General features: G+C 38.6%; 1 protein-coding gene across 4 annotated transcripts; it reads right to left on the reverse strand.

Annotated features, from left to right (window-relative positions):
- Window positions 1–834: 834 nt before the first annotated feature.
- On the reverse strand, window positions 835–25,441 carry rbfox1l (RNA binding fox-1 homolog 1, like). Of its 4 annotated transcripts, XM_088328018.1 has the most exons (12): window positions 25,232–25,441; window positions 16,511–16,747; window positions 10,076–10,243; window positions 8,617–8,670; window positions 8,463–8,555; window positions 7,800–7,869; window positions 7,674–7,733; window positions 6,577–6,709; window positions 4,248–4,287; window positions 4,108–4,172; window positions 3,946–4,027; window positions 835–1,790 (listed from the first exon to the last, which is right to left on the reverse strand). In XM_088328018.1, the coding sequence occupies exons 1-12, from the start codon at window positions 25,316–25,318 to the stop codon at window positions 1,746–1,748; spliced, it is 1,134 nt and encodes a 377-aa protein (XP_088184144.1). In that variant the 5' UTR covers window positions 25,319–25,441; the 3' UTR covers window positions 835–1,745. The 4 variants fall into 4 exon arrangements, with proteins under 4 accessions (XP_088184144.1, XP_088184142.1, XP_088184143.1 ...); XM_088328016.1 differs by having other exon boundaries at window positions 7,674–7,869; XM_088328017.1 differs by lacking the exon at window positions 835–1,790 and having other exon boundaries at window positions 3,745–4,027.
- Window positions 25,442–25,776: the final 335 nt, after the last annotated feature.

A 25,776-nucleotide genomic window follows, 5' to 3' on the forward strand; every position in this document is an offset into this window, starting at 1 on the left:
GATACCGTTTTCTTTAGAAACATTTTCAGGGAAATTATTGCTTTTCATTTCAGATGAAGCGCAACTAAGTACTAGAAGGAAAGATTGCACACCATAAGAGGAAAATAAAAGCCATGCATAGTTAATACGTTGCTTATAAAACAAGAAAAGCATTGAGTTAAGATGTTTGATAACACTATTTTTTTAAATATATACTAGTTGAAGTACTCCACTACATATAGAATACTACATTCCAAACGCAGCAGATCATTCAAATTCCTCAACCATTGTTTTATGAATATTGGGGTTTACAGAAAATTTCTATATTCTTAATTCAGCATCGGTTTCCTAGTTTCATTCCAAACGAATAATGAAAGCAGCAGATGCCAGACTAAAACATGCAAAGGCAATAATGGGTCTAATTTAAAAGATGAAAAGTGCAAAAGGACCAAATGGAAGAAAAGCGTTTTACTACTTTGTTCTACATAAAAAGCAAGGACAGTGAAAGCACAAAAGTAAATTATACGGGAAATAATATTGTGGATTTGTGGGCTAGAAAAAGTGTTAAAGTAGGTAGTCTGATACCTCTCTTTTCAAACCGATACTAGTCCATGCACTCAATTATCGCGTAGCCACTACACTTACAGACTGCGACTTATCCAACTGAGAGTTGATAATGAAAAGTACCCTCAGCCTTTTTCTGCAAATCAAGATCTATGGAAAGTCTCAATCTTACAGTAGTATCGATTGCCTGGTATCCAAACGGCAAAATTCAATAGAGGAATACTAAAAGCAGTAAAGGTGCAGAATTAAAAGAAAGAAACATGCAAAGGAGATAAAAGATCTAAAGTTAGAGATGAAATGCTAAAGGATGAAACAAGTTCAACTATTTGTTCTAATAAAGAAACGAACAGAGGTAATCGATACAGGAAAAATATAGCAAAATTCTTTTCTAGATAGAAAAGCATTAAATTAGAGCACCGATACCACTATTTTTCAAACTCATATTAGTCATTGTACTCAACTATCGTGTACTACAGTATGCCATTGACTAAAAATGAAAGGCAATTGTAAGAGTCCAAAAGCATTGTACTGAAAATCATGATTACTGGACAATTTAAATTTAATACCAGTATTTGCCACCTGGTATCATCTCAGAAAAGTCCCATAAAGGAATAGTAGAAGCAGTAACAGAATGAAAGAATAGAAAAATGCAAAAAACAATAGTCAAATTTAAGAAATGAAAAGTGGAAACAACAAGCACGTGTAGGAAACAACTTTGTATTTGTCCCACATAAGAAAACAAAGCTAAAATAGAGGAGAAATAATTACTATACATGAAATAAAGCTAAGAAAGAGAAAAATATGAAACCACAGAGGAGGAATATAATCCAACAAACAGCCAAGCAAGAGGGGTTTAAGCAGGAGATTATATTTTTTAAAAAGCCAAATGAAAGAAAAAGAATCAAACAGTGAACACAGGAAAAAAGAGAAAAGCCAAAACAAAAAGAGGTAGTTTGTTAGTAAGAAACAAATAAAACCCCAATCAAATCCAGTCAACTGCATAAAGCTGAAAAGAAAGAAAACAAACTTGTCTCACACACTCCAACACACCCACAAATAAATACAATTGGGCAAATCAGCCAGACAACTTATGAAAATGTTGTACAATTTGATCCGTGATGGAAAAAAACTGAAAGATCTCCCAGTGAGGTACACAATATTTACAACTTCAGCGAATTCAGTGGCGTTGGTGGCTTTAGTTATCAGTAAGGAGTGAAGCGGTTGTATCCTCCGCGGTACAAACTAGCCTGCAAAATTAAAACAATAAATGTTAGAATTCGTGTATTTATACGTGGTGGATAATGTACTGAGTTTAAAAAAGTACATATACACAAGTAGAGTAGACCCCCGGATACGGCAAGCCCGCCGTACGATGTTTTCACCTAACAGAGTTAATAAGATGTTTTAGGCCCCTCTTTACAGCAATGACCCCACTATACGACATTAACAACATATTATTTCACATGCTCGAAAACGTACAGTTTCAACTTTTCTGTCTTCGTGCATATAATGAATTAGATCTGTAAGATGCCTGTCTGTTATTGGTTGACATCATAAAACGCCGGTCACGTCTGGTGTTGGTTGGCGTCACAGCATTCTGAAAATGCCAATATGTTATAAGCTGAACAACCTCCCCCGATGCCCTTTTGTTTCTTTATTCAGTATCAAAATAGCGTGTGCTTGGTAAAGACTTTCTGAGCCAGCAATACAACACTGTATTATTCGTACCATGTTTTATTGCTATGGGTCCTAAAGCATGTAGTGATTCTAAAGGGGGAAAGCAAAAACATGAGAACCATTGCAACGAAGCTTGCTATTATCAAAAAATATGAAAAGGGCACACGAATCATTACCCTCACTAAGGAATATGGCCATAAATAATTACGATTAACTGTAAGTAGTTGATTAAAGCAAGTAAATCTTCTCAGGGCATGGCAATCTTCACAATTGGAGGAGTTAAAATCACTTTTTTCTTTATCTGGAAGACAAATATTCTCATTTTGAGAATCATTTTTTCCAAGATTTAAAAAAAAAAGGAAAACAAAAAAGTGTTTGTTAGATGAGGAAAAATATGCTGAATTTTATTACACATTTACATATTTTGCTAGAAAAACAAGTAGAAAAATCTTACCCCTTACCGTTCCTGTAAAATTCGCTAAAAATCCCAATCCAAGACGTACCCAAGGAGAATATGGATGGTTTTGGTTTCTTTTGAAGGTTAAGACTCGATTTTTCTTTCCCAGACTGAAACAATAACTGCAAGTTCTACCAACATTAAGTAACCCAAGTTGGAACGCGCTTAAATAGAAGGTTTTTATTCTCGCCTCTTATTTTGCAATCAAACACCTGCAGATGATTGCAGCATGGTCATCTTGGCTGAAAAACTGGTGAGACAATAACTAGAAGCCTTACGTAGTACCTTGTCAAATTTGATCACAATCTAAAAAACTAAACACATTTTACACACTTTACCCATTTTTCTAATGGTAGGTCTAGGCGTTTCCAAAAGTGGCCATTTGGAGATGACCAGTTCACAGCCCTTAAAACTCTGCAACCGTGTATTTTACTTTGGCCAAATTTTAGCCATTGTGAAAGAGTTGTAAATGTTTCACCTCTCTTTCTAGAAGTCAATTAATGATTGTAAACACTTCCACATAATAATGGTGCGTATAAATGAATCACGATTGGCTATTCGCATGTTTACCTTCGGCTCTGATTAGAATACACACCGTAGACGTGTACATATTTATGTTGAGAATTTCATTAGCTAACCAATGTGTTAATCCACATTTGAAAAGGTCACTATTGGCGAAAGATTTTTGAAGACCCACTGGTTTCTTTTCTATTCAGGCCCTCATAGGTGGTCACAGGCTAAGGACTGAGGAAAAAAGCTTGCAATTGGCCAAGAGTGGTGTCAATCAAATGGCCAGAGGCTAATTCAAGTATTGAAAACAATCTGACAAGTCTGTTTATTTTTAGAGGGGAGTAATTGAGCCAAACAGACAGGCATTGTTTTTTTTTTTTTTGTTGTTGAAAAAAAGTACATACCACGCAGCACTTCCTATTTGCTTCCGTCATTTTTAGCTTTTGGTAGGGGTTATGTGCAAAGATTTGTCCCTGTCTTCTGCCTTGCAGGCCTGGTAGAGAGAGGTGATAAAAGTCTGCCTGTCAGTCAAACAGCCAGTCTTAGAGTGTGGCTGAGGTTGCTGGGTGCCAGGGAGGCCTGTGCTACATACAGAAACAATGCATCGAGGAAATGGGTTGAGGAGCAACGTATCGAACCCAGGAAAATAGTATCGATGTGATCCAAGTCCTTGCTTAGTATTGACTGCATTGATATATGGATCGATCCGCACACCCCGGTTTAAAAATGTAACTTTTGGGGAGTGTTTGTGAACTCACCACAGTGCCTACGCCATACGTGGTTGTCGGTCCCACTGAGTGGTGGTAAGGGTCGGCAGCCGTGGCATATACGCGGCCATACCTTGACACACCAACATAAATATCAGTTTTCATCACAATTCCCACCAGATGAAGGTTTTTTTTTCTGATATTTCTGCCTACCCGTCACTGTACGTTGCAGCAGCCGATGGCGTCTGGGCCACCCTGTATGCAGCTGGATAACCTCCCTGAACAGAAAAAACACGGAATTTCACCGACTGCCTGAAGTGGACCTCAACAATCAAGAAGGTAAAGTGACGTACGTAGACTTCTGCTCCATAGAGACCGTCTTGATACACCACCCTGATTTAAAAAAAGGGAAAAATATGAAATGATTAAGGCAGTTTAAATTGTTTAAGGCGTTGTTCAGCGCCAGGTGGCTCTGGAGCTGCATGATGCTCTTTGGCGCTGCCTAGTGGCTGCCCAGCGCTATTTAAAAATGTTTGATAATGGAAAATTATAAAGTATCATCCATCCATTATCTGCACCGCTTATCCTCAGTAGGGTCGCGGGGGTGCTGGAGCCCATCCCAGCTATCTTCAGGCAGTGGGCAGGGGAGACCCTGAACTGGTTGCCAGCCAGTCTCAGGGCTCACAGGGACAGACAATTTGCAAGCACATTCACACCTAGGGACAATTTGAACCAGCCAATTAATCTAAAATGCATGTTTTTGGAATGTAGGAGGAAACCGGAGTGCCCGGAGGAAACCCACGTAAGCACGGGGAGAACATGCAAACTCCACACAGGAGAACTGTGCCGCATACGCGCTAACCACTGCGTCACCGTGCTTCTCTCTCTCTATCTCTCTCTCTGTCTCTCTCTCTCTCTCTCTTTCTCTCTCTCTCTCTCTTTCTCTCTCTCTCTCTCTCTCTCTCTCTCTCTCTCTCTCTCTCTATATATATATATATATATATATATATATATATATATATATATATATATATATATATATATATATATAGGGAGGGCAGCACGGCGGCGCAGTGGTTAGCGCGTGTGCGGCACAGTTCTGAGGTCGTGGGAACCTCCTGCGTGGGTTCAAATCCAGCTCCCGGCCTAACTGTGCGGAGTTTGTATGTTCTCCCCGTGCTTGCGTGGGTTTCCTCCGGGCACTCCGGTTTCCTCCCATATTCCAAAGACATGCATTTCAGGTGAATTGGCCCGTCCAAATTGTCCCTAGGTGTGAATGAGCGAGTGAGTTGTCTGTCCCTGTGTGCCCTGCGATTGGCTGGCAACCAGTTCAGGGTGTCCCCTGCCCACTGCCCGATGATTGCTGGGATGGGCTCCCGCACCCCCGCGACCCTACTGAGGATAAGCGGTGCAGCTAATGAGATGAGATGAGAGATATATATATATAGAGAGAGATAGTCCGTGTTTTATTGCACATTTATCACTTATTGCATTATCACACAGAGACAACCCAAAGAAATACAGTTTTGAAACGTTGATTCCAATAATCAAGGCACAAAAAAAATCTAAGCCCATAGGTCCCTATGTGAAAAAGAAATCCCCTCCGTTAAATCACAAAAATACTGTGACTAACCACAGTTTTAGGAAAGCTAGATTCAATTCCACAGGCCACAAGCAAGTTTAATTGCCATCAAGATCACACTTTTATTAAGACAAAGTGAAGTAGGCTACAAAATCTCAAGAAAAAAATTGATATGCTACAACCCAAATAAATTCTTGGAAGAAATTAGAAAAAAAAGTAATAGAACTGTCCAGAAAAGGTCACAAAGCCTTATCCAAGGCTTTAGGGCTCCAGCGAACCACTGCCAGACCCATTATCCACAAATAAAGAAATCTGAGAAAATTGGAAAACCTTCCTAGGAGTGGTCGACCAACTAAGATTACCTAAAGAGTGTGACGATGGAACTTTGAAAAACCTCCAATAACTGCAGGCCTTGCTGGCATCAGATAAGGTCAGTGTTCATGACTCCACTATAATTATCCTTAGGAGTTTTGGAGAAAAAAAAATTGTGGACTGATGAGTCAATAATGGAACTTTTTGGAAGGTGTGGAGCCCGTTACATCTGGTTTACAAGAAGAAGAGGATGTCAACAGTAAAGCATAGTGGCGGCAGGGTGATGGTCTGGGGCTGCTTTGCTACCTCAGTACCAGGACAACTTGCAATTGAGATGCTGTGGTTTGACCTTAAATGGGGAGTTCCTGCTCGAAAACCCTCCAATGTGGCCAATTTGAAATCATTTTGCAAAGGAGAGAGGTGCTCAATTTCTCCGCAGCTTTGTGAAAGACTCGTTACCAATTTTCGTAAATGTTTGATTTTTGTCAAAGGTGACCCAACAGGGGGTAATTACTTTTTCACATGGGGCCAGACAGGCTTAGACTGTTTTGAGCCTTAATAAATGGAATCCAAATTTCATCACAGTACTTGGTATTTCCTGGGGTTGTCTATGTGTGATATTAAAATTGGTTTGAAGTTCTAAAACCTTTGTGGGTGATAGATATGTAAAAATCACAGAAATCAGAAGGGGGGCAAATATGTTTTCAGGGCCTTCCTTATTAGGCTTATATAAGGTTTCTAATTTTTGGGGTCTCCACACACAGTCTTCTTTGTCGCCCGCCCCTTACCCCGGGTAGGCCGGCACAGCAGCCGGCGTGGCGGCCGAGCGGATCGTGTTGTAGACGGTTCGACCCCGACCCCTCAGCGCCGAGCCGCGATAGGCTAACGCTGGGGCCGCCACGGGGTACGGGAAGCCGGCCACTGGAGAAATAGAAAGTGGGATTAGAAAACAGGCAAAGCATATAAACAGAAGAAGATGTTTTTATTAAGCAAATCATTTCTTGTTTTAAGATGTATTTATTTTTTTGGGGTCAAATACGAACATTGATAATATTAAAAATAACTAACTCCCTCATAGTTCACAAATTACGATTCCCTAACCGCCAGGGTCCTAAGGGCACCACTTCCTGTGGTGGGTCTTGGGTAAGTACAGCCTTGAGGTGCCATTACCTCTCCAGGCCTGTTTTTGAGGAAGGGGTTTGCTCCTCCACATGAAACAGATACTATACTGTTTTTCATGTAGCAGGAGAAGCTACCTGATCTGACTCAGATATCGCACCTTCCTCATCTGGTCGCCGTTGTTGTCGGTGTAAAGCGTCCACGCGCTCTTCAGAGACAAGCCGGATCTTAGCATTAATTGATTATACTGATAGGAGAATTTTAACCACTCTTTCTTTTTTATGGTCCACAGTGTCAAAAGCAGCACGAAGGTCCAGCAGCGTCATGTGCGTCCCTTCTCAAGGTTTCTTCATTTTCCTCATGTTGAGTTTTTCCTTGCCCTCGTGTAGGTTTTAGATCAGGTGATGGTGTCATAATAGTCTGTAGTTTGCAATAGTCTGTGGTCTGTGCAGCCCTTTGAGACTCCTTGTGATTAAGGATGTCCCAAATAAAACAGGACTTGACTTGACATGTGTTATTGATTACTGTTTGAATCAATTGTGTTTTATTAAAATTAAAAAAGTATTTTTTTACCACTAGAGGTCGCTATATAAGTTACACATAAATGAGCTTTTAAGTGTTTTTTCATTTTTTCTCTCCTTTGAAGCAAGATAAAATATCATAAAATAAGAAAAAAATATACTTATAATGACCAGAATTTTTAGCCAATGCGTTATTTATTATTTTGTTTTTTCAGTGTGCGATCGAATGTGTTGCGTTCACTTACCCGTGTAGAGCTCTGGCGCATACATGGCCCCCATGACAGGGTTGATCTTCCACCCGGTAGCTACACAGATGAGAAAAAAGATAGTAGGTATGGGAAAAAAAACTAATTTTTTATATTGCATCTTACTTGATAAGTCACCATTCACAAGAGGCGTTTGAGGCTTTTTGGTAACCACCCTAGCGGTGGCGTTATTAACCTGAAAAGGAAGAATAATGCAGAAAAATGTTATTTTAAATTCATATTTAATATTCGTTTTTTATTTCATTAGCTGGCGAACTGAAAAGTGTGAACACTCCTGTTTTAGATTGACTATCTAATGTTATGCTAACAGCTAATTACACAGCCTGCCACTTTAGAGTGCTCTTTATGCCCTCTTTCCCAATCAGAAATACACACGCTTCATTGAGCAAGTAATGTTATGATAAGAGCTAATATATCAGTCTTCACCCGAACCTGCTTCCCTAAAACGATTACGCTATGTTTTAATCACTCACACGCTTTTCTACCACTGACTTTTTAAAATCTCAAAATTATCAGTGGTTTCAATTCACAGGCATGTCGGGACTCAGGAGTTAGCAGAGCTGCTGCAGTTTACTGCTCTTTAACGTTTTTCTTCCTGCTACGGTGGTTCCGCCCCCGGAGAGAGGGAAGGAGAGGCTCGGCTGCGTCTTAGCCTAAGTAACCCAGTTTTAAATATATTCAATTGGCCCGTCAAACAAAAAGAAAAATAACGATTACCATCAAATTTCCAAATATCGGTGCGGATAATCGACCTCTTTAAATTCTTACCTCAATTTTCCTCCCCTCCACGATGGTCCCGTTCAGTTTCTCCCGGCCTCGGTCGGCCTCGGCGGCACTCTCGAAAGTGACAAACCCAAATCCCTGCATTCAAGTTTGTTTAAGTTTTTATCCGTTGCCCTAATTTTAATTAAGTGAGGCTTACCTTGGACCCCCGTTCGTTGAAGATGATTTCTACATCCAGGATTTTCCCGAATTGCTAGAAAAGACGTTTTTGCTTTGTATTATAATGATGTCATGAACAGCTGATTCATTACTTAATTCTGATACATTTTGTCTGTTCTTTGTCTTAAAAACAAAAACAAAGTCAAACAGCTGAGATAACTTAAAATAGGGGTTCCGAATATGGTTCTCATGGGCACCAAGTAGCCCCCAAGACCACCATGGTAGCCCGCAGACTGGTTCTGAAACTAGCTCACCGGTGATCATTATGATTTTTAGGAGATTTGATTTATAACTGGAACTGAATGAGTCTATTTATACTCCTACTCCTAATTACAACCTGGTAATAACACAGTAATAACATGGTAATTGGTAAAATTTGTTGGGAAAAGGGATCACTATCGTGATGTCCCTGAAAACTACCTAAGTAGCCTACAGACTTGTTCTGAAACAAGCTCACCAGTGGTCATTGTAATTTTTAGGAAATTTAATTTATTTATAGCTAGAACTGACTGAGCCTATTTTTAATCCTACTTCTATTTACAACCAGGTAATAACATAGTAATAACATAGCATTGAGTGAACTTGTTGGAAAAAGCGGTCACTAATGTGATACCCCTGAAAAACTTGTTTTGTAAATAGCTCACCAGGAATGGGTCATTGCGATTTCCTAGAAAATAAGTTTTCCAATTGGCATGATAAATCATTGGCATGGTCAGTGTCTTTGAGTACAGCACCAATTCTTTTTATTTTTCTCTGAAAAAAATAATTTGTATATGTAGATTACCCAGTGCCTTTATACAATGCAATCGTTTTATTGATTGACTGAGTCTATTCTAACCGTACTTCTCATAATTACAACATGGTATTAACATAATATAGTAATAACAAAGTAATAACATATGTCAAACTTGTAAACCCAAAAAGGAGCACTCAGCTTAAAAAATGTTGCTCCCCTGAATTATAAGATTGTTTTAACGTGTTAAAGACAGATTATTAAGCATAAGTCACGTTGGACCAATCCACATCTCGGACCAGTTTGTTTGAATTTTTTGCGTTGTTCCTAAACAAAATGACCCAAAATGGGAAGTCGTTTTGTCCAATACGACTCAATTTTGTGTGGTTATTCCACATTGAGGGTCACTAACCTGGTGCTCTAAGAACATATGAGTAGCCCACGGTGCGGTCCTGAAAATATTTAACTGGTGATGGGTCGGTGTGATTTTCTAGGAAATTAGACTGATAATTGTCATGATGTTTTAGTGGATGATTGAGCGGATTTTAACCTTTCTTCTAATAGTTACTACCTGGTAATAACATGATAATAACACTATACTTTGTTATTTCGGGAATGTGTATAAAACTGGCAGTAATAAAAAAGTACCTCTCTGCTTTCAAAGGGTCGGTGACCCCTGTTTTAGACAATATTTAATGGTGCCCACCCCAAACATCTGTCGGAGATCCGGGTCCCGGAAGCGGAATGGGATGTTGGAGACGTGGAGACGTTTGGGCTGGCCCTTTCCTGACCCTTCGTCGTCGCTGCCGCCGCCCGATGTCGCGGACCCGCCCAGAGCTGGGGGGTCAGAGGTCACGGGGGCCAACGCTTCCTCCTAAGGGCCGAACAGTGACGATTGACCACACCCCGTATAAACAGGTGGAAGAAAGAGAGAGATTGTGAGAGGAAGTATGGAGACAGGTTGAAAGTGGTGGGAATCTGATCACTTCCTGGTTGTGTAAAAAGCAACACATTGGACAAGACATTTCCACCAGGTCAGGTGATCCAAAGCAAAGAGCATTCCGCAACCAGTGATCCCTCTCAGGCAAATGTGAGGAAGTGTGAAAGTAAAAAAGGGGAAAGGGGACGATCTGAGACATGCCTGTCGGAAGGAACTAAACTGCAGTTCAGAGGTGGGTAGAGTAGCCCAAAAATTTACTCAAGTAAAAGTACTGTTACTTTGGAATAATATGACTCAATCGAAGTAAAAAGGGTTAGGGTTAGGGTTAGTGAGTGGATCCCTTAACCACTAGGGTCGTAGGGGCACCATTTCTTGTGGTGTGTCTTGGGCAAGTACAGCCTGGTGAGGCCAAATCCTGCTCACAAGTGCCACCTGGTGGTTGTTTTGGCTCACTTGTCAAATTAAAATAAAAGAAACTAGGTCGTGGACAAAAAAAAAAATGCCTTAGCTAAGAGACGGACAGACGCGTACTTACGTGGAGGGGATTTGAGTAACGGGTTCAATGTAGCCTAATGTAGCGGAATGAGAGTACACTGTACAGTTTCGTCATCACAAATCTTCTCAAGTAAAAGTAAAACATATAGTAATTTAAAAATACTCCCAGGAGTACAAAATGTCCTAAAACTTACTCTAGTAAATGTACTGGAGTAAATGTAACACGTTACTACCCACCTCTGCTGCAAATTGGTCTGATGACAAATGAGCGAGAATAATCGCCAAACTTTGCCGCCATGCTCTACTCATACAAAAGCAATCGTTTCATATTGATTGGAAAAACATTTTTGATGACTTCAAAACAAAACAAAAACCTAATAGTCACTTGAAAGCATCCTGAGTCTTTGTGAGACTTTCTGTGGCTTCTTTCTTGATTGACTTATCTACCAAAGTTCATGTTGCTTCTCCGTCACAGTTTCCTCACATTTTAGAACAATCGTAGCGTTTGTGAACCATAATTATATCAATGTGAACTAATCATAATTCATTCAGTTTCGTCCACTGGTTCCACTCAAAGTCAATCATAAAAAAGAATGGGTTTTACAATTTTATCATTATCCTACCTACGGTCTGGTTTCGATCGTTTCACACTAGCATGAAGCTAGCTTCTTAAGAGTTTGGTTATGTGACTTTTTTCTCGGTCCAAAAATGTTTGAACAATTTGGATTCGTAATCTGCTTGGTAAATGTCCAAAATAACTTCATGCGTTTAAAAAATCTTTGTTGGGTATTTCTTTTTTTGGATATTAGCTCACAAAAATGTCACTTACTATTCCAAAACGACTTTCAATGAAAATGAGGACAATAATGACTAATCCTAAAAAAGGGGGGAAATTATATGCCAAATCAGGCAACTTTGTTGAATTTCAGGATTATTTTTCTTGTTTTACAAGAGAAATTATCTTGAAAAAATTGTAAAATAATGATTAAAAGAAGCAAAGGATACAAAGGATGAATCAGGTAATAATCATTTTGTGAATTAATTGTCTTATTTTAGTTTAAAAAAAAACGGGTAAAATGTTGTAAAAAAAAAAAAAAAAGTACGGATTAAAATATTATTTTTTAAGTGTGTAAATTTAGATCATAATATACTAAAAAATTCTAGCTATATTTTTATCTAACTATCTAGATAGCTATCTAGCTATGTAGCTCGCTATTATCTATCTAACTATTTAGCTATCTAGCAAACTAGCTAGTTTAGCGATTGATCTTGCTATCCATCTAATTATTTATCTTACTAGCTAGCTGCAGCGATAGCTAGCTGGCTGAATAGCCTGCTAGAACTGAAAACAAAATAAATCAAAAACAAAAGACAATCGAGCGTACGACTACCAAAACAAACGTCTCAAAGTGAAACACATACACAAAACAAAATTGGCTTGACTGTCACATGCGCACCAATACCAGAAAAAGAAACATTCTATTTCCCACAATGCACCATGATGCTAGTGCGCTGTCATATAGCGTGTGTACATCAACGTGTCGGGAACACCAGCAGCGTGTTAAATCATAATTTTTTTCCAAAGACAAAGTGAGGGTGCAAAAAAAACAAAGGAGGAAATAAATGCACAGGAAGGTATTATTAGCTTTCCAGTGAGGGCTAAATGTAGCACAGAAAGGACGAAGAAGCTAACAAAAAAGACACACAAAAAAATGGGGTCAAGGTGCTGCTTTGCTGCCAGGGGTTAAACCAGAGGTCCCCAAACTTTTCCTGTGAGGGCCACAAAAGATTTCCCATCTGTGATCAGGGGCCAAGGTCAGTTTGTAACCGAAAAATTGGGACGGTTGAAGGAGTGCCTGAATGTTTAAATAATATTGTTTTCCAGAAAGCCACAATAGAACAACTCTTCTGGATTTTCAGTCAGAAAATAAATATTAACACTAATCATGAAATACATGATAGCCAGATAACACTCTGAGGTTCATGCCATGCATATTTTAACAAGTAGTGTCGATAACTTGAAAAGGCAGGTGATTTATGTCATTATCACACTATTTTTAGTCACAGTACCAGAGTCGAATGTTAATTTTGTTGTGCTTTCCACATATGACAATGACAATAAATTATTAACTTACAATGATGAGAATAGAAAAATAGAATAAAATCAACTGTCATTATTACATGTATAGTGCACTACAAAATTAACATTGGTCTCTGGCACTGTGACTATGAATAGTGTGACAATAAAATAAAATCTACTGCCTTTTCAAGTTATCATTTCTACCTGTTAAAACTTTGGATAAGACGACAGAAAGTTTGTGTTCCATGGACTTTTTTCCCGTGAAGAACCCTCAGAGTGTTATTTGGTTATTATGTATTTCATTAATCTAAAGATAGTGTGATAATGAGCTAAAATCTAATGCCTTTTCGTTCGTCATCTATACCACTGGTGGTCTAATGGCGGAAGTTCTTGAGCCGCCTGGTTTAAAATCCCGTTTCAACCATAAAGGCGCTCCCAAACTTAGCTTTTTTAATTTTAGGTTAAAAAAATGGCGTCGAAATGCTATCTGGTACTGTTCAGGTGGCTGGACCAAATGTGGAGGCAGGCCGTAGTTTGGGGACCACTGGGTAAAAGGGAAAGTATGATTATTATTTGAATGCTTGAGAGGAGAAAAAAGGAAGGGGAAGACTCACAAACACAAGCTAACAAACAATAACACACACATCACAGGTCGGGGGTCAAAGTTCAGGGTTGAGCCGGTTTGGTGGTGTCATGTCACGATGCAAAATAATTTTCTGGACCTGTCTTGTGATAATTCAGAGAGGGAGAGGTTTCGGGGGAGAGGACGGGTCATCCGGTCTGGCTTTTGACCCCCTTTTGCCTCCCTTTTCTCCCGGCCTTGTGTGTGAGGGGCTGTATCGATATGAAATATACCAGGCCACACAAAAGACCATTTTAGTCCAACAGCGATAAGGAGACAAAGAGAAAGACCAACAAGATGATGCCTTTTATTTTATTTTATTTTAGCCAACAGGTGGCGCCTTCCCAAGCAAGTGTCAAGGGCTATTACTTGGAAAAGGGTAATGGGACACCACTAGAGCAGGGGTGTGCAACTATTTGGAGTCGGGGGCCACATTGGGTTCAAATATTTGGCCAGAGGGCCGATCCTGGGGACAGGAATACTTGCAGGCATCTACTGTACATGTTATATTTGTTTTTAAATGGATTAGTTTCATGAAATTGGTTTTGAAACACTAACAATTTAAGTACAGTGATATATTAGGTCTCTGTTTTAAGTACTAATTTTAATATTTAGTTTTGTCGTATTACTATAATAAGGTTTTTTTTAGTATTCTTGTAAAATTACAGATTTTTTGTAATATTACTGTGGATTTATTTGGGAAGTGCTTTTAAAACATTTGGGCAGTAGCATTTTAGTAGTAGTTTGATAATAGTGTTTTTGTAGTATTTCTGTAGTATTTTTGTAGCATTTCCATAGTAGTATTTTTGTGGTATTTCTGTAATATATCTGTAGTCTTTTCATAGTATAACTTTAGTTGCATTTTTTAGTATTTCTGTGGTCGGAATTTTGTAATATTTCTGCAGGTGGATTTTTGTAGTGTTTCTGTTGTAATATTTTTGTAGCAGCATTTTTGTAGTATTTCTGTAGAAGTAATTTTGTAGTAGTTCCATAGTAGTATTCTTGTAATATTTCTGTATTATATTTGTAGTAACTCTTAAGTATTTTTAAAAGATTACTGCAGTTAAATTTATGCTGTATTTTTGTAGTATGTGTGTAGTATTTTCATTGTAGTATTTTGGGGTATATCTAAGGTATTTTTTAGCATTACTGTAGTTGTATTTTTGTAGTATTTCTGTTGTAATATTTCTGAAGCATTATATTTGTGCAGTGATATTTTGTAGTATTTCTGTAGAAGTACTTTTATAGTATTTCTTTATTTTTTTAAATATTTTTTGTAGTATTTTTGTACTATAGTACCACTGGAAGTAGTATTTTTGTAATATTTTTATTGTATTTTCTTTCTTTTTAGAGTGAAGGCAAAATAGAATATCAGGTCCCTGGTTTTAAGGTGTTAATTAGTTTTCTAGAATTGCTTCTTTTGTAGTACTTTTGTAATATTTCTGTAGTAGTATTTTTGGGGGACAAAATGAAAATATGTGTTATTGGTATATATATATATATATATATATATATATATATATATATATATATATATATATATATATATATAGTCATTTCTCTGTGACCATATTCGTTTGTAGAGTCAGAGGCAAAAGCCGTATAGGCCACATGCGGCCTGCGGGCCGTAGTTTGCCCACCCCTGCACTAGAGCGTGGATGGTGCATTTGAGGCGGCTCGGAAAGTCAGAAATGTCACGCTCGGAATGGCAGCCATTAAAAAAGGGCCGGTTGTTTTTCTGGGTCACTGCTGCTACGTTCTGTCTTGAAATCAAGATCATGGTTAACCTTTCAAGGTCATAATTTTTGGGGGTGTTTGTTTGTATTTTTGGTAAACAAATTAATTAATTTATTTTAAAAATGTATAAAAAACCACAAAACACTTTAAAGACACAAGAAAATGAGAGAAAAACTAAGAATGAGTATAATAACAGCATAAAAATAATACCAACAGGCCTTGCACTCATTAATTTAAGTTAAAGCCCCAGTGTGTAATATTTCACCACTAGGCACTGTATTGTCTAATACGGAGGAAAAAAACGTTGCCAAGTGCAGCAAGATGCTAGAAAAGCATGGAGACGACTTTTAGGTATGGATTCCACTACGTAAGAGAAATACACATTTTTTTGTGTGAGAAAATACTCCAATTTCCACTTGTCCTAGAAGCGGCGACCATCACGGTCAACTTTCCTTTTTTAAATTCCAGTGGCCATGTCGGAAATGGGGCGGGCTACAATTCTCACAGAAAGCCAAGGGTGGCCAAAGCCCTCATCTGATGAAATGTATTTTTTTGTTGTTGTACTTGTTCAAATGTATTTTATACTCAGGGTTGGGTAGGGTTACTTTAACTGGATTACTTTCAATTACTTTTGGATTACTCAAATACCAAATATGCTAATAAAAGACAAAATAAACTAAATATGAATAAAATTATGACTCACAACACGTGGTAAGCTTTCTCTCCTGGCTTTGATCTCTTTGATCTCCGGCAAAACTAACTTAAAATGCGACAGAAACAAAATGAAAATAAATCCAAACAGCTTGCCAACATCATTTTTCCCGTTCCATGTATTCCGTTACTCCCCAAGCCTGCACAAAATTTAGTAATTTTATTCATATTTAGTTTCTTTTGTCTTTCATTAGCATATTTGGTATTGGAGTAATCCAAAAGTAATTGAAAGTAATCAAGTTAAAGTAACCCTACCCAACCCTGTTTATACTATGGTCAACATATTATTAATGTTATGACAGAGGCCGCGAACCAGTAAAAGTGTGATCACGGACCGTAACCGGGCCCTGCGCCGGACGTTGGATATGCCTGCCCTACACGGTACAGCGACATTTAGTGGTCAAATAATACACACTGTCCCTTTCAGAGAAGAAGAATTAGGAAAAATATGAATCATAAATCATAATAGAAACGGTTCCCTACCCCTCAACAATGTAAAAGTATACAAATATCAGACTAATACATTACTTAGAAGTTATCTGTTGTTGTTTCTTACCGTGTTGGCAGGTGGCAGGGGCTCGGCGCCCTCTAGCTGTGGGCCCTGAAAGACCCTCAGTTGGGCGTGCTCGGGGTACTCCCCGCCGGGGTGCCCCGAGCTGAACTCCAATGGCGGCAGCCTGCCCACCGACGTTGCCGGCCCTTGGCCCGGGGATGGGAAGGCGGGGGGCCCGGCGTACACCTGAGCCAGGGTGGGGTCGGCGCCGCCAGGGCCCGCCTCCTGCGGGGGCGCCCCCTGGAAAAAGACGGGCAGAATTTTTAAGGATGTATGTATGGATAGTATTGTTTATCTCATCTCATCAGCTGCACCGCTTATCCTTAGTAGGGTCGCGGGGGTGCTGGAGCTCATCCCCGCAATCATCGGGCAGTGGGCAGGGGACACCCTGAACTGGTTGCCAGCCAATCGCAGGACACACAGCTCACTCATTCAAACCTAGGGACAATTTGGACCGGCCAATCCACCTGAAATGCATGTCTTTGGAATGTGGGAGGAAACCTGAGTGCCCGGAGGAAACCCACGCAAGCACGGGGAGAACATACAAACTCCGCACAGTAAGTCCGGTAGCTGGATTTGAACCCACACAGGAGGTTCCCAAGACCTTTGAACTGTGCCGCACACGCGCCAACCACTGCGCCGCCGTGCTGCCCAGTATTGTTTATTTTAATTGTTAAAATGATAAAACTGTTATCGTGAGCTGGCTAAGAAAGTGGGTAGCCAGGTTGCGAGCTAACCCGAGAGTCATTTGGATGATTAGTAGGTAGTTATGGTTTATGGTTTTAAATAATTTAAACATTAACTAAATAATTGCTAGCTAGTTAAAACCCTGGGTACGTTGTTAGCTATATACCTGATAGTTAGTTGATTAGATTTATAGTTTTACTGTTTTCTACGGTGACTGAAATTATCACTAGCTATCTATGCTGTCTAGGTTGCTAGCTATCTTAGTTAAAAAGTTAGTTATACTTTTCAAATATTTAATATATTACAGCTATTTAAATATATTTTTACAGGTTATATAGTGCAGCATGGCGGCGCAGTGGTTAGCGCGTGTGCCGCAGAGTTCTGAGGTCATGAGATTGAACCTCCTGTGTGGAGTTTGCATGTTCTCCCCGTGCTTGCGTGGGTTTCCTCCGGGCACTCCCACATTCCAAAAACATGCATGTCAGGTGAATTGGCCGGTCCAAATTGTCCCTAGGTGTGAATAAGCGAGTGAGTTGTCTGTCTCTGAGTCCTCTGCGACTGGCTGGCAACCAGTTCAGGGTGTCCCCTGGCCACTGCGCAAAGACAGCTGGGATGGGCTCCAGCACCCCCGTGACCCTACTGAGGATGAGCGATGCAGATAATGGATGGATGGATGGAAGTTATATAGTTAGCTGTATACTAAAGAGAATAATATATATATATATTTTTAAGTTATCTTACTACTAAAATTAAAAACCTTAACATGAGTGACCCAAAATAATACTTTTTAAAATACATATATTTTTACATATTTATCTTATAGAATAATAAAAACTAACCCTTTAAATAGCAAAATCGCTTGATATGAATATAAATTTTTTATCATTCTGCTTATTTTACAAACACACTTGTATTAACAGTATTTTAAAAAGTTTTAAAAGTGTTACTTTGTTTAACACTATATAGTTTTGGAGCAAAACAATTTAGGTGCAAAAAAGGCATTTTTACGCTCAACATGCAAGTATATATACATATGATAAACACTTTGAAAATGTCAAATTAACCTTTGCAGGTATGGAGACACAAACGCTTTTTGGTAATAATCTAACATTGGGAATTCTAGTGTGGTATTTCACAAATGTAAACATAATGACTTAAAAAAAGAATTGAATCACATAAATCACCTAAATACATGCTTTTTAACTTCTTTATTTTGTTAATGCTGCAAATCAATCCAATTACATAGCAAATATTTGTAATACTGAATTAATAAATAGTAATACCTAATAAATAGGTAAATAAATGAATGAAAATGCTGATAAGCAATATTCAGGCTTCATCCTAAATGTACGAGTAGCGCACAACAAAGGTTAAAAAAACAATGAAATATCAAAAAAATGTTTTGGCTATTTTTCAAGAATAATACCACAGCGAAAGTATTGTCTTACCCCTTTGGTGCACCCCCTGATCTCTGAGCCCCAGTAACTTCAGCTGTCGCACTTTTTAATGGTTTCCCCTGCCCACACACCCGCCCACTGCCACAAAAGCACCCACCCACCACCAATCCCGTCAAACCGTCACTACAACAATATACGTCTTAAAAGTCACACAGAATAGAAGTACAGTGGTACCTCTTCTTATACATTAAATTGGTTCTATATAATGAAACCGTTGTAAATCGAAACACATTTCCCCATTGAAACAAATTGAAACCGGATTAGTCTGTTCCAAGGTCATCAAATGCAACCCAACCCTCAACAAATTAACTGCAACTGCCCTATAGGTGCACTAATGTTCGGTCAACATTCATAAATATACCACATAGAATAAATAAAACAAGAAATAAGGCTAAAGAAATGCAAAAGACAAAGTTGCTGTACAGTACAAAGCTTTATTGGCCAAGAACAGTTCAAAAAAACAACAACAACCGAATGAAAATGATCTAATGTAAAAAGTTAGTTAAATGCCTTAGCTCGCTTTTCCATTCACTGTGCCAATCTGGTTCCTGCACACATAAAATAGCGATCCAGCTATTGTTGTTTCTGTCTAGATCTCATTTCGAACGGTTTTCATCGAACATCTCCATTGATTGTCCGCTTTTGGCTTTATCAGGATGACTTCGTGATAAAAGCCTGCAGTTTTTCCCAGCAATCGAACGCTTCCTTCATTTCTTCCTTCAATAACGGCTCCTCTGGTTCATTGTCATTGTTGGAGTGGAGCTGACGCGGCATCACATATCCAAATGATTAAAACGTTGTCCTGTGGCTTGATAAAACAGTGATACCTGTCGCAGACTTTAGGGTCACTTTTTGTGTAGAGATCGTGGACATGCTTTGCCCGTATTCAAATCTGCAAGTTTACCCCCACTTTCATATTTTGCGACAGCATATTTATTTATTTTTTCGACCGTAGGTGGAGCCCTGCCTCTCTTTTTCTCTCCTCTTTTTGCCGGACCCATAGCTGGAAACATAAACATTATGCAATGGCGAAAACGAATTGCACCCTGGTGGCTGTAACTGTAAGCCACAGGTGTCAAACAGGCGGCCTGCGGGCCAAATCAGGCCCGCTAAGGGAATGAATTCTGCCCGCGAGACAACACTCAGAGAAGCGCAAGAGAAAAACAAGCTGCAGGTTGAAATATGTCAACTTGATATTGCCAAAGCCAGGTGCCTCTCACAAAGACACTGTACTTGTATTTATTTCTCTCCCTCTCTCTCTCTGTCTCTCTCTCTCTCTCTCTTTCTTTCCACCCCTTTTCTCCCACTCTGTCTCCGTCTCTTTCACTCTCTGTGTCTCTCTTTTTCTCTTCCTTTGTTGCTCTTTGTCTCTTTCTCTCTCTGTGTCTTTTAACCTCTTTTGCTCTAACTTCCTTTTTTTCCTTTTCTCTCTTTTCTCTTTCTCTCTTTATACCCTTCGCGCTTTATTTTCTCTTTTCTCTCCTTCTGTCTTTCCATTTCTCTTTGGATTTCTTTCTTCCTCTCCCTTTCTTTTCCCCCTCTCTCACGGCTTTTTATCTTTTGTTTCTCACGCTCTCTCCTTCTCTCTCTTTTTCTTTCTTTGTCCCGTCCTCTCTCCTTTTTCCTCCCTATTTTTTTTTTATCTCTTTTTTCCTTCGTCTTTAATCTACTAGTCCGGCCCCCGACAGAATGTCTGTTCTATCGTGTGGCCCCCGAGTTAAAATGAGTTTGACACCCCTGCTCTAAGCAATGATTTAATGGACTAAACCATTTGCCATTTTAATGCAGGGAGGTTAAGGGTCTTACCTAGCTAATAAATCACATAGGATGCTGTTGGTGCATACCACGTGAACCTTTAGCAAGTGTCTGAAACTCATGACAAAAAGTTACCGGACACCCGGGCAGGCAACTTTTTAGAGTCGTCTCTGAAAAGTTGCCTGCCCAGCCATAAAAATGCCTGCCCCATTTTTCACGGCTTGAAACACAATAAGACGACGATCGCAAAAAAAACTAACATTGTTGCAAAGTATTAAGGATTGATAATCAGAATATATGACAGAACAACACTTTAAAATTAAGTTTATTATAAATCTACTTATAACATTCATTGCATATATATGACATCGCTGTTTTCCATCTGCCATCCGTATGTACCTGTATTTACTCATTTTTATCCGTGCAATGTTTGCGTTGCGTCGTCTGCTACAAGCCACGAGAACTCCTTTTTCCACCTTTTTTTTTTAATGTACGTTTACGTTTTGTAGCGTCATCAATTTTGTTTGCTTCTTTTGAATATTTATTCTGGGGCTGAGGTTTTGGCTTGATTCCTAACCACTTGTCATTTTTTCTTGTGTTTTCTGTGCGTCTACTTTGGAAAACGATATGTAAATTCACGACCTTATAATGCTAGGGAAAGTCCGGAAGCACAAAGTCATTAGATCCACGCTTCTGATCGGCTGCCGAGTATGCAAATTGCCAAACGAACCGAAATTCAGAAATTTCCAAACCGAACGAAGATTTCGAAATCGGAATAAAGCAAACGTTTGATGTGAAAAAAATCTTTCGGTTTTATTTATTTTATTCTATTTTTCCTTGAAAAAGTTGGAGACATTTTTGTAAGTTGTACGCCCGACGTAAAAGATGCACGCCCCTAGCGTCCAGGCAGACATTTTTTCAGACACTGCTTATGGGTCTGCATTTGGTTTGTGTTATATAGGTCTGCTATTGTTTTTTGTCAGGATATCATGAAAATGGCACTTATGCTTTCTTCCCGATTGTTTTTTTTTTTTGCAAAGAGCTGGTATATGATGTTATTTTCGCTAGTCTTGAAAGCTATGAATTAGTATTGCTCCAATCAGGAAAGAGAAGGAAGTTCTTTGATTCATTTGAGAAGCATGATGCTTGTAAAGTGACACCATATCAACTATTTCCACAAAGTACGTATTTATCTTTGCAATGTATTAATTGAATAAATCTGTAATCCTCAGAAGACTGTCATTGACAGCGTCAGGCCAAAACTCCCTATCGTCTGAATTTATCAGTAAGATAGACGGAATCGGACCCCCTTCTTTTGTTTAATCCCAGCAACTGTTGACAGCAGACCCCCTCGTCTGGAAATACTCAACTCTTGTCCTCTTTAGCACTTCAGCTGTCGGTTGAAGGTTCGAAGGTCAAGAGCTCGTGACCAGGTGTCCCCCAAGACAGCTGCCGTGACTTTTTTTATACCGTCCTCACTGGCTGCAGATGTGGCCAGTGACATGCTCAAGTACATATAAGCTCTTAGAATTACTAAATGAAAAGAAATCCTGCCTCTCAAACAAATATATATATATGTATATGTATATGTATATATATATATATATATATATATATATATATATATATATATATATATATATATATATATATATATATATCTCATCTAATCTCATCTCATCTCATCAGCCGTACCGCTTATCCTCATTAGGGTCGCGGGGGGGCTGGAGCCCATCCCAGCCATCTCCGGGCAGTGGGCAGGGGACACCCTGAACTGGTTGCCAGCCAATCGCAGGGCACACAGGGACAGACAACTCATTCGCTCCTAGGGACAATTTGGACCGGCCAATTCTCCTGAAATGCATGTTTTTGGGTCGTGGGAGAAAACCGGAGTGCCCGGAGGAAACCCACGCAAGCACGGGGAGGACATACAAACTCCGCACAGGAAGTCTGGAGCTGGATTTGAACCCACGACAGGTTCCCATGACATGAACTGTGCCGCACAAGTGCTAAGCACTGCGCCGCCGTGCTGCCTATATATATATATATATATATATATATATATATATATTGTGTGTATGTTTATGTATGTATATGTATTTTTTATGGATTATGAAATTGTTTCTCATTTTTATATATGGACATTAGGGGTAGCATTGTTTGCTTTTTTGCTTCCTTTTGTTCTTTCTTTTGTTCTTTCTTTTTTACTTCTATTTGATTCTTTGGTTACTTCTTCCTTTTTCTTTCTTCTTTCTTTCATTTCTGGCTATTTTGCTTTTGTGCTTTTTTTTCTTTCTTTCTTTCTCTTTCCTTCTCTTTCTTTCTTTCTATCTTTCTTTTTGGCTATCTTTCTGTCCTGCTTTGATGCTTTCTTTCTTTTTTCTTTTTCTTTCTTTCTTTTTTACTTTCATTCTTTCTCTCTTTCTTTCTTTCCTTCTCTCCTTTTTTCCTTCATTCTTTCTCTCTTTCTGGCTATCTTGCATTTGTGATTTTTTTTTCTTTCTTTCTATCGTTCTTTCTTTCCTTCTTTCCTTCTTTCTGGCTATTTTGCTTTTGTGCCTTTTTTCTTTCTTTCTTTCTTTCTATCTTATTTTTGGCTATCTTGCTGTCCTGCTTACATGCTTTCTTTTTTCTTTCTTTCTTTTTTACTTTCTTTCTTTCCTTCTCTCATTTTTTCTTTCATTCTTTCCCTCTTTCTGGCTATCTTGCGTTTGTGAATTTTTTTCTTTCTTTCAATCATTCTTTCATTCCTTCTTTCTTTCTTCCTTCCTTTCTTTCCTGCTTTCTTTCTTTCTTGCTTTCTTTCTGGCTTGTTTGCTTATATTCTTTTTTCACTTCTTTCTTTCTTGCTTGCTTTTGTTCATTCTTACCTTCATTATATATTTATTTATTTATTTGTTTTGAATACATTTATTCGGTTTGTACGTTAAATAAAATACTTTCAAATGGTTAATGTAAGGCTGAAGTTGTGTTGAACTTTAAACTAAAATATCTATTGTACAATACAAACAAACATATTATTGGGCAGGAAACATGATTGCGTGCAGTCAATCCGACTTCTTCGATACAAAGGTTATGGTAGTAAACAGCACCTCCGGAATTGTAACAACTTAATTTTGGAGAGCACCGGTTATACTATCAACAAGCCTCCCGCCCTCTATTTTGAGAGGAGCTGATTGCGGAAAACCAGATAGGTGACAGAATCTTGTCATGCGATTATCTGCCTGCCTAAAAATACATGTGGCGAGGTGGAGACACGCCAGATGCATTGGGGCATTGACGCATGTCGGAGACATGCACATTCATGTTTGATTGTACATTAAAATTGACTTAAAATGCGTTCTAATTGAGTAAAATGAAAACGTCTCCTTAATTTGACACACCAGAGAGAGAGAAAGAGAAACAGAGAATCTACTACATCCCATTGTTATTGTGTTTTTTTCCTCAAGGTGACAGTTGGGCACCCTAGAGCAGTGTTTTCAACAGCTTTTTTGAGCCCTGGCACACTTTTTTTTCACACAAAAAAATCTCTGGCCACACTATCCTGTCCGTCAAAAATGTTAAGAAATTAATTCCAAGCAACAGTTTATAATTTTAAAAGTTTAAATTGTCATGTTTCCTAAATGGACAGTGTAGTTGTACTGTATTATTTCTGCTCTGGAGGTAATACGGATTATTCTTTTTGGTTAATAATTCCACTGTAATTTAGCATTTAAATTCATTTTTGAGCTGTTTTTTTCAGAGTTTTCTATATTTCTATCTCCTTTTTCTAGAAAACCAAAACAATGCTTAAGATGAGCAAAGAAATTCTTCCAGTAGATCAACATTTTATTTGACTACATGTACTGCTTTTCTGGGGTTTTGAAGGGTAAAAAAAAAAGAAGAAAAAAAAAGAAAGAAAAATCAGGAAAATTATGAACAAGAATTGTACCTTTTTTGATTTTTTTTTCCCAGTGCAGTCCTAAACTGCTTCATCAAAACAAATAAGTTATTACATATATTTCCCTGTAATACATTATGAGCAGATAATAAGTAGATAATTTTTTTTTTTTTTTTTGAGAATCTTCTGGCACCCACCGATAAGGATCAAAGGTACAGTTACTTGACTGATCACTGGAAGAAAGAAACGATGCAGAATAATGTCATACATTTTTCAAAAATATACTGATAATTGTTATACAATAGGGGGGAGTACTACTAATGAAAATGTGTTGATCTTGTACCAGTTTAGTCCCCAGCATTCAAATAGCTGGCTATGTTTTTCTTTACTTGTTATTTTTATCATGCACTTATTTTATTCATCAAAATATTTATTCAATTTAATGGAAAGATAAACAACTCCCCAGCTATATGTATTGCATTTTGAATTTTTCAATGCATATTATAACATTCTGTGCTTAAAAGACTATTTGATCAAATTGTTTATAGACAAAAAGAAACATGACAAGCACTTGTAAATGTCTGCGTGTGTGTTTGTTTACTAATGCTTATCTTCGAATGCTATTCTAAAAAAAGTATCTCAATTTTTTTGTGTCATTTTTGGGACTTTTGCCTGAGTGTAATGCCCAGAAATAAAAAATAGGACTACATTATCTTCTTCTTCATGAATTGCAGAGGTTTCTAATTTGGGAGTGTATCGGTAAATACAAAAATTAAATGAATATTTTTTTTTCCACTTTGCCCTTTTGCCAATTTTTAACCCAATGCGACTGAAAACGTTTACCCACCTCTGCTTCTAGAATATAGTGGCCAGGTCGACACGTTAGCTGCAGCATATATGAAAATTACAGTAATCGCAACCGGTGAGCTCCTCCTTAAATGTTACCTGCACTATGCTGGGGTAGCAGGTGGTTGTCTGAGGATAGACAGGCAATCCATAAGGCTGGAGGATGACAGTAGGTGAGGACAGCATCACCTCAAATAGCCTTCTTTGAGGAGGACGAGCGTTCTATGAAAAAGAAGTTGGACTCAGGAGAGCGGCAGCAAACTAAATCCCAACTGAGAGTAAGATCCAGCTAATAGTGAACGCAAAAAGGTGAAGGGTGAGTCAACTCCCCCGAGGACAAAACAAGCGACGTCCTGTCCGTTTGAGAAAGTATCTAGAGCAGTGAAAAGAGCTTCCTGTGTGTCCATGAGGCGATCATGGACCCTGACGGACAGAAACACATGCGATGGGCTCCCATTTCAGAGCAATATAAATAGTCCCTCGTGTCCTTCCTCAGGAGTTGACCACCGTTCGCTCGCTCTGACACGTTGGCAAGCGACTTTTTCTCACAATTTCCAGAATCTTTTTGATATGAAAATAAAATCTATAAGGATCCTGGAAGGCTGGTGATAACCTATGGGTCATTTGACCCTTTACAACTAAAG

This window comes from Urocampus carinirostris, chromosome 2, assembly GCF_059441175.1.
Source record: "Urocampus carinirostris isolate Australia breed hairy pipefish chromosome 2, RoL_Ucar_1.0, whole genome shotgun sequence".
Lineage (NCBI taxonomy): Eukaryota > Metazoa > Chordata > Actinopteri > Syngnathiformes > Syngnathidae > Urocampus > Urocampus carinirostris.

Excerpts from the sequence above, each read along its gene's own strand:
- rbfox1l (XM_088328015.1), bottom strand. The coding sequence starts at position 25,318 with ATGCTGTCCTCACCTACTGTCATCCTCCAGCCTTATGGATTGCCTGTC. Across the intron at positions 8,671-10,075 it reads ATCTCCGACAGATGTTTGGG|CAATTCGGGAAAATCCTGGA; the intron begins GTGGGCACCATT and ends CGTCTTTTCTAG. Across the intron at positions 7,870-8,462 it reads TGGAGGGGAGGAAAATTGAG|GTTAATAACGCCACCGCTAG; the intron begins GTAAGAATTTAA and ends CTTCCTTTTCAG.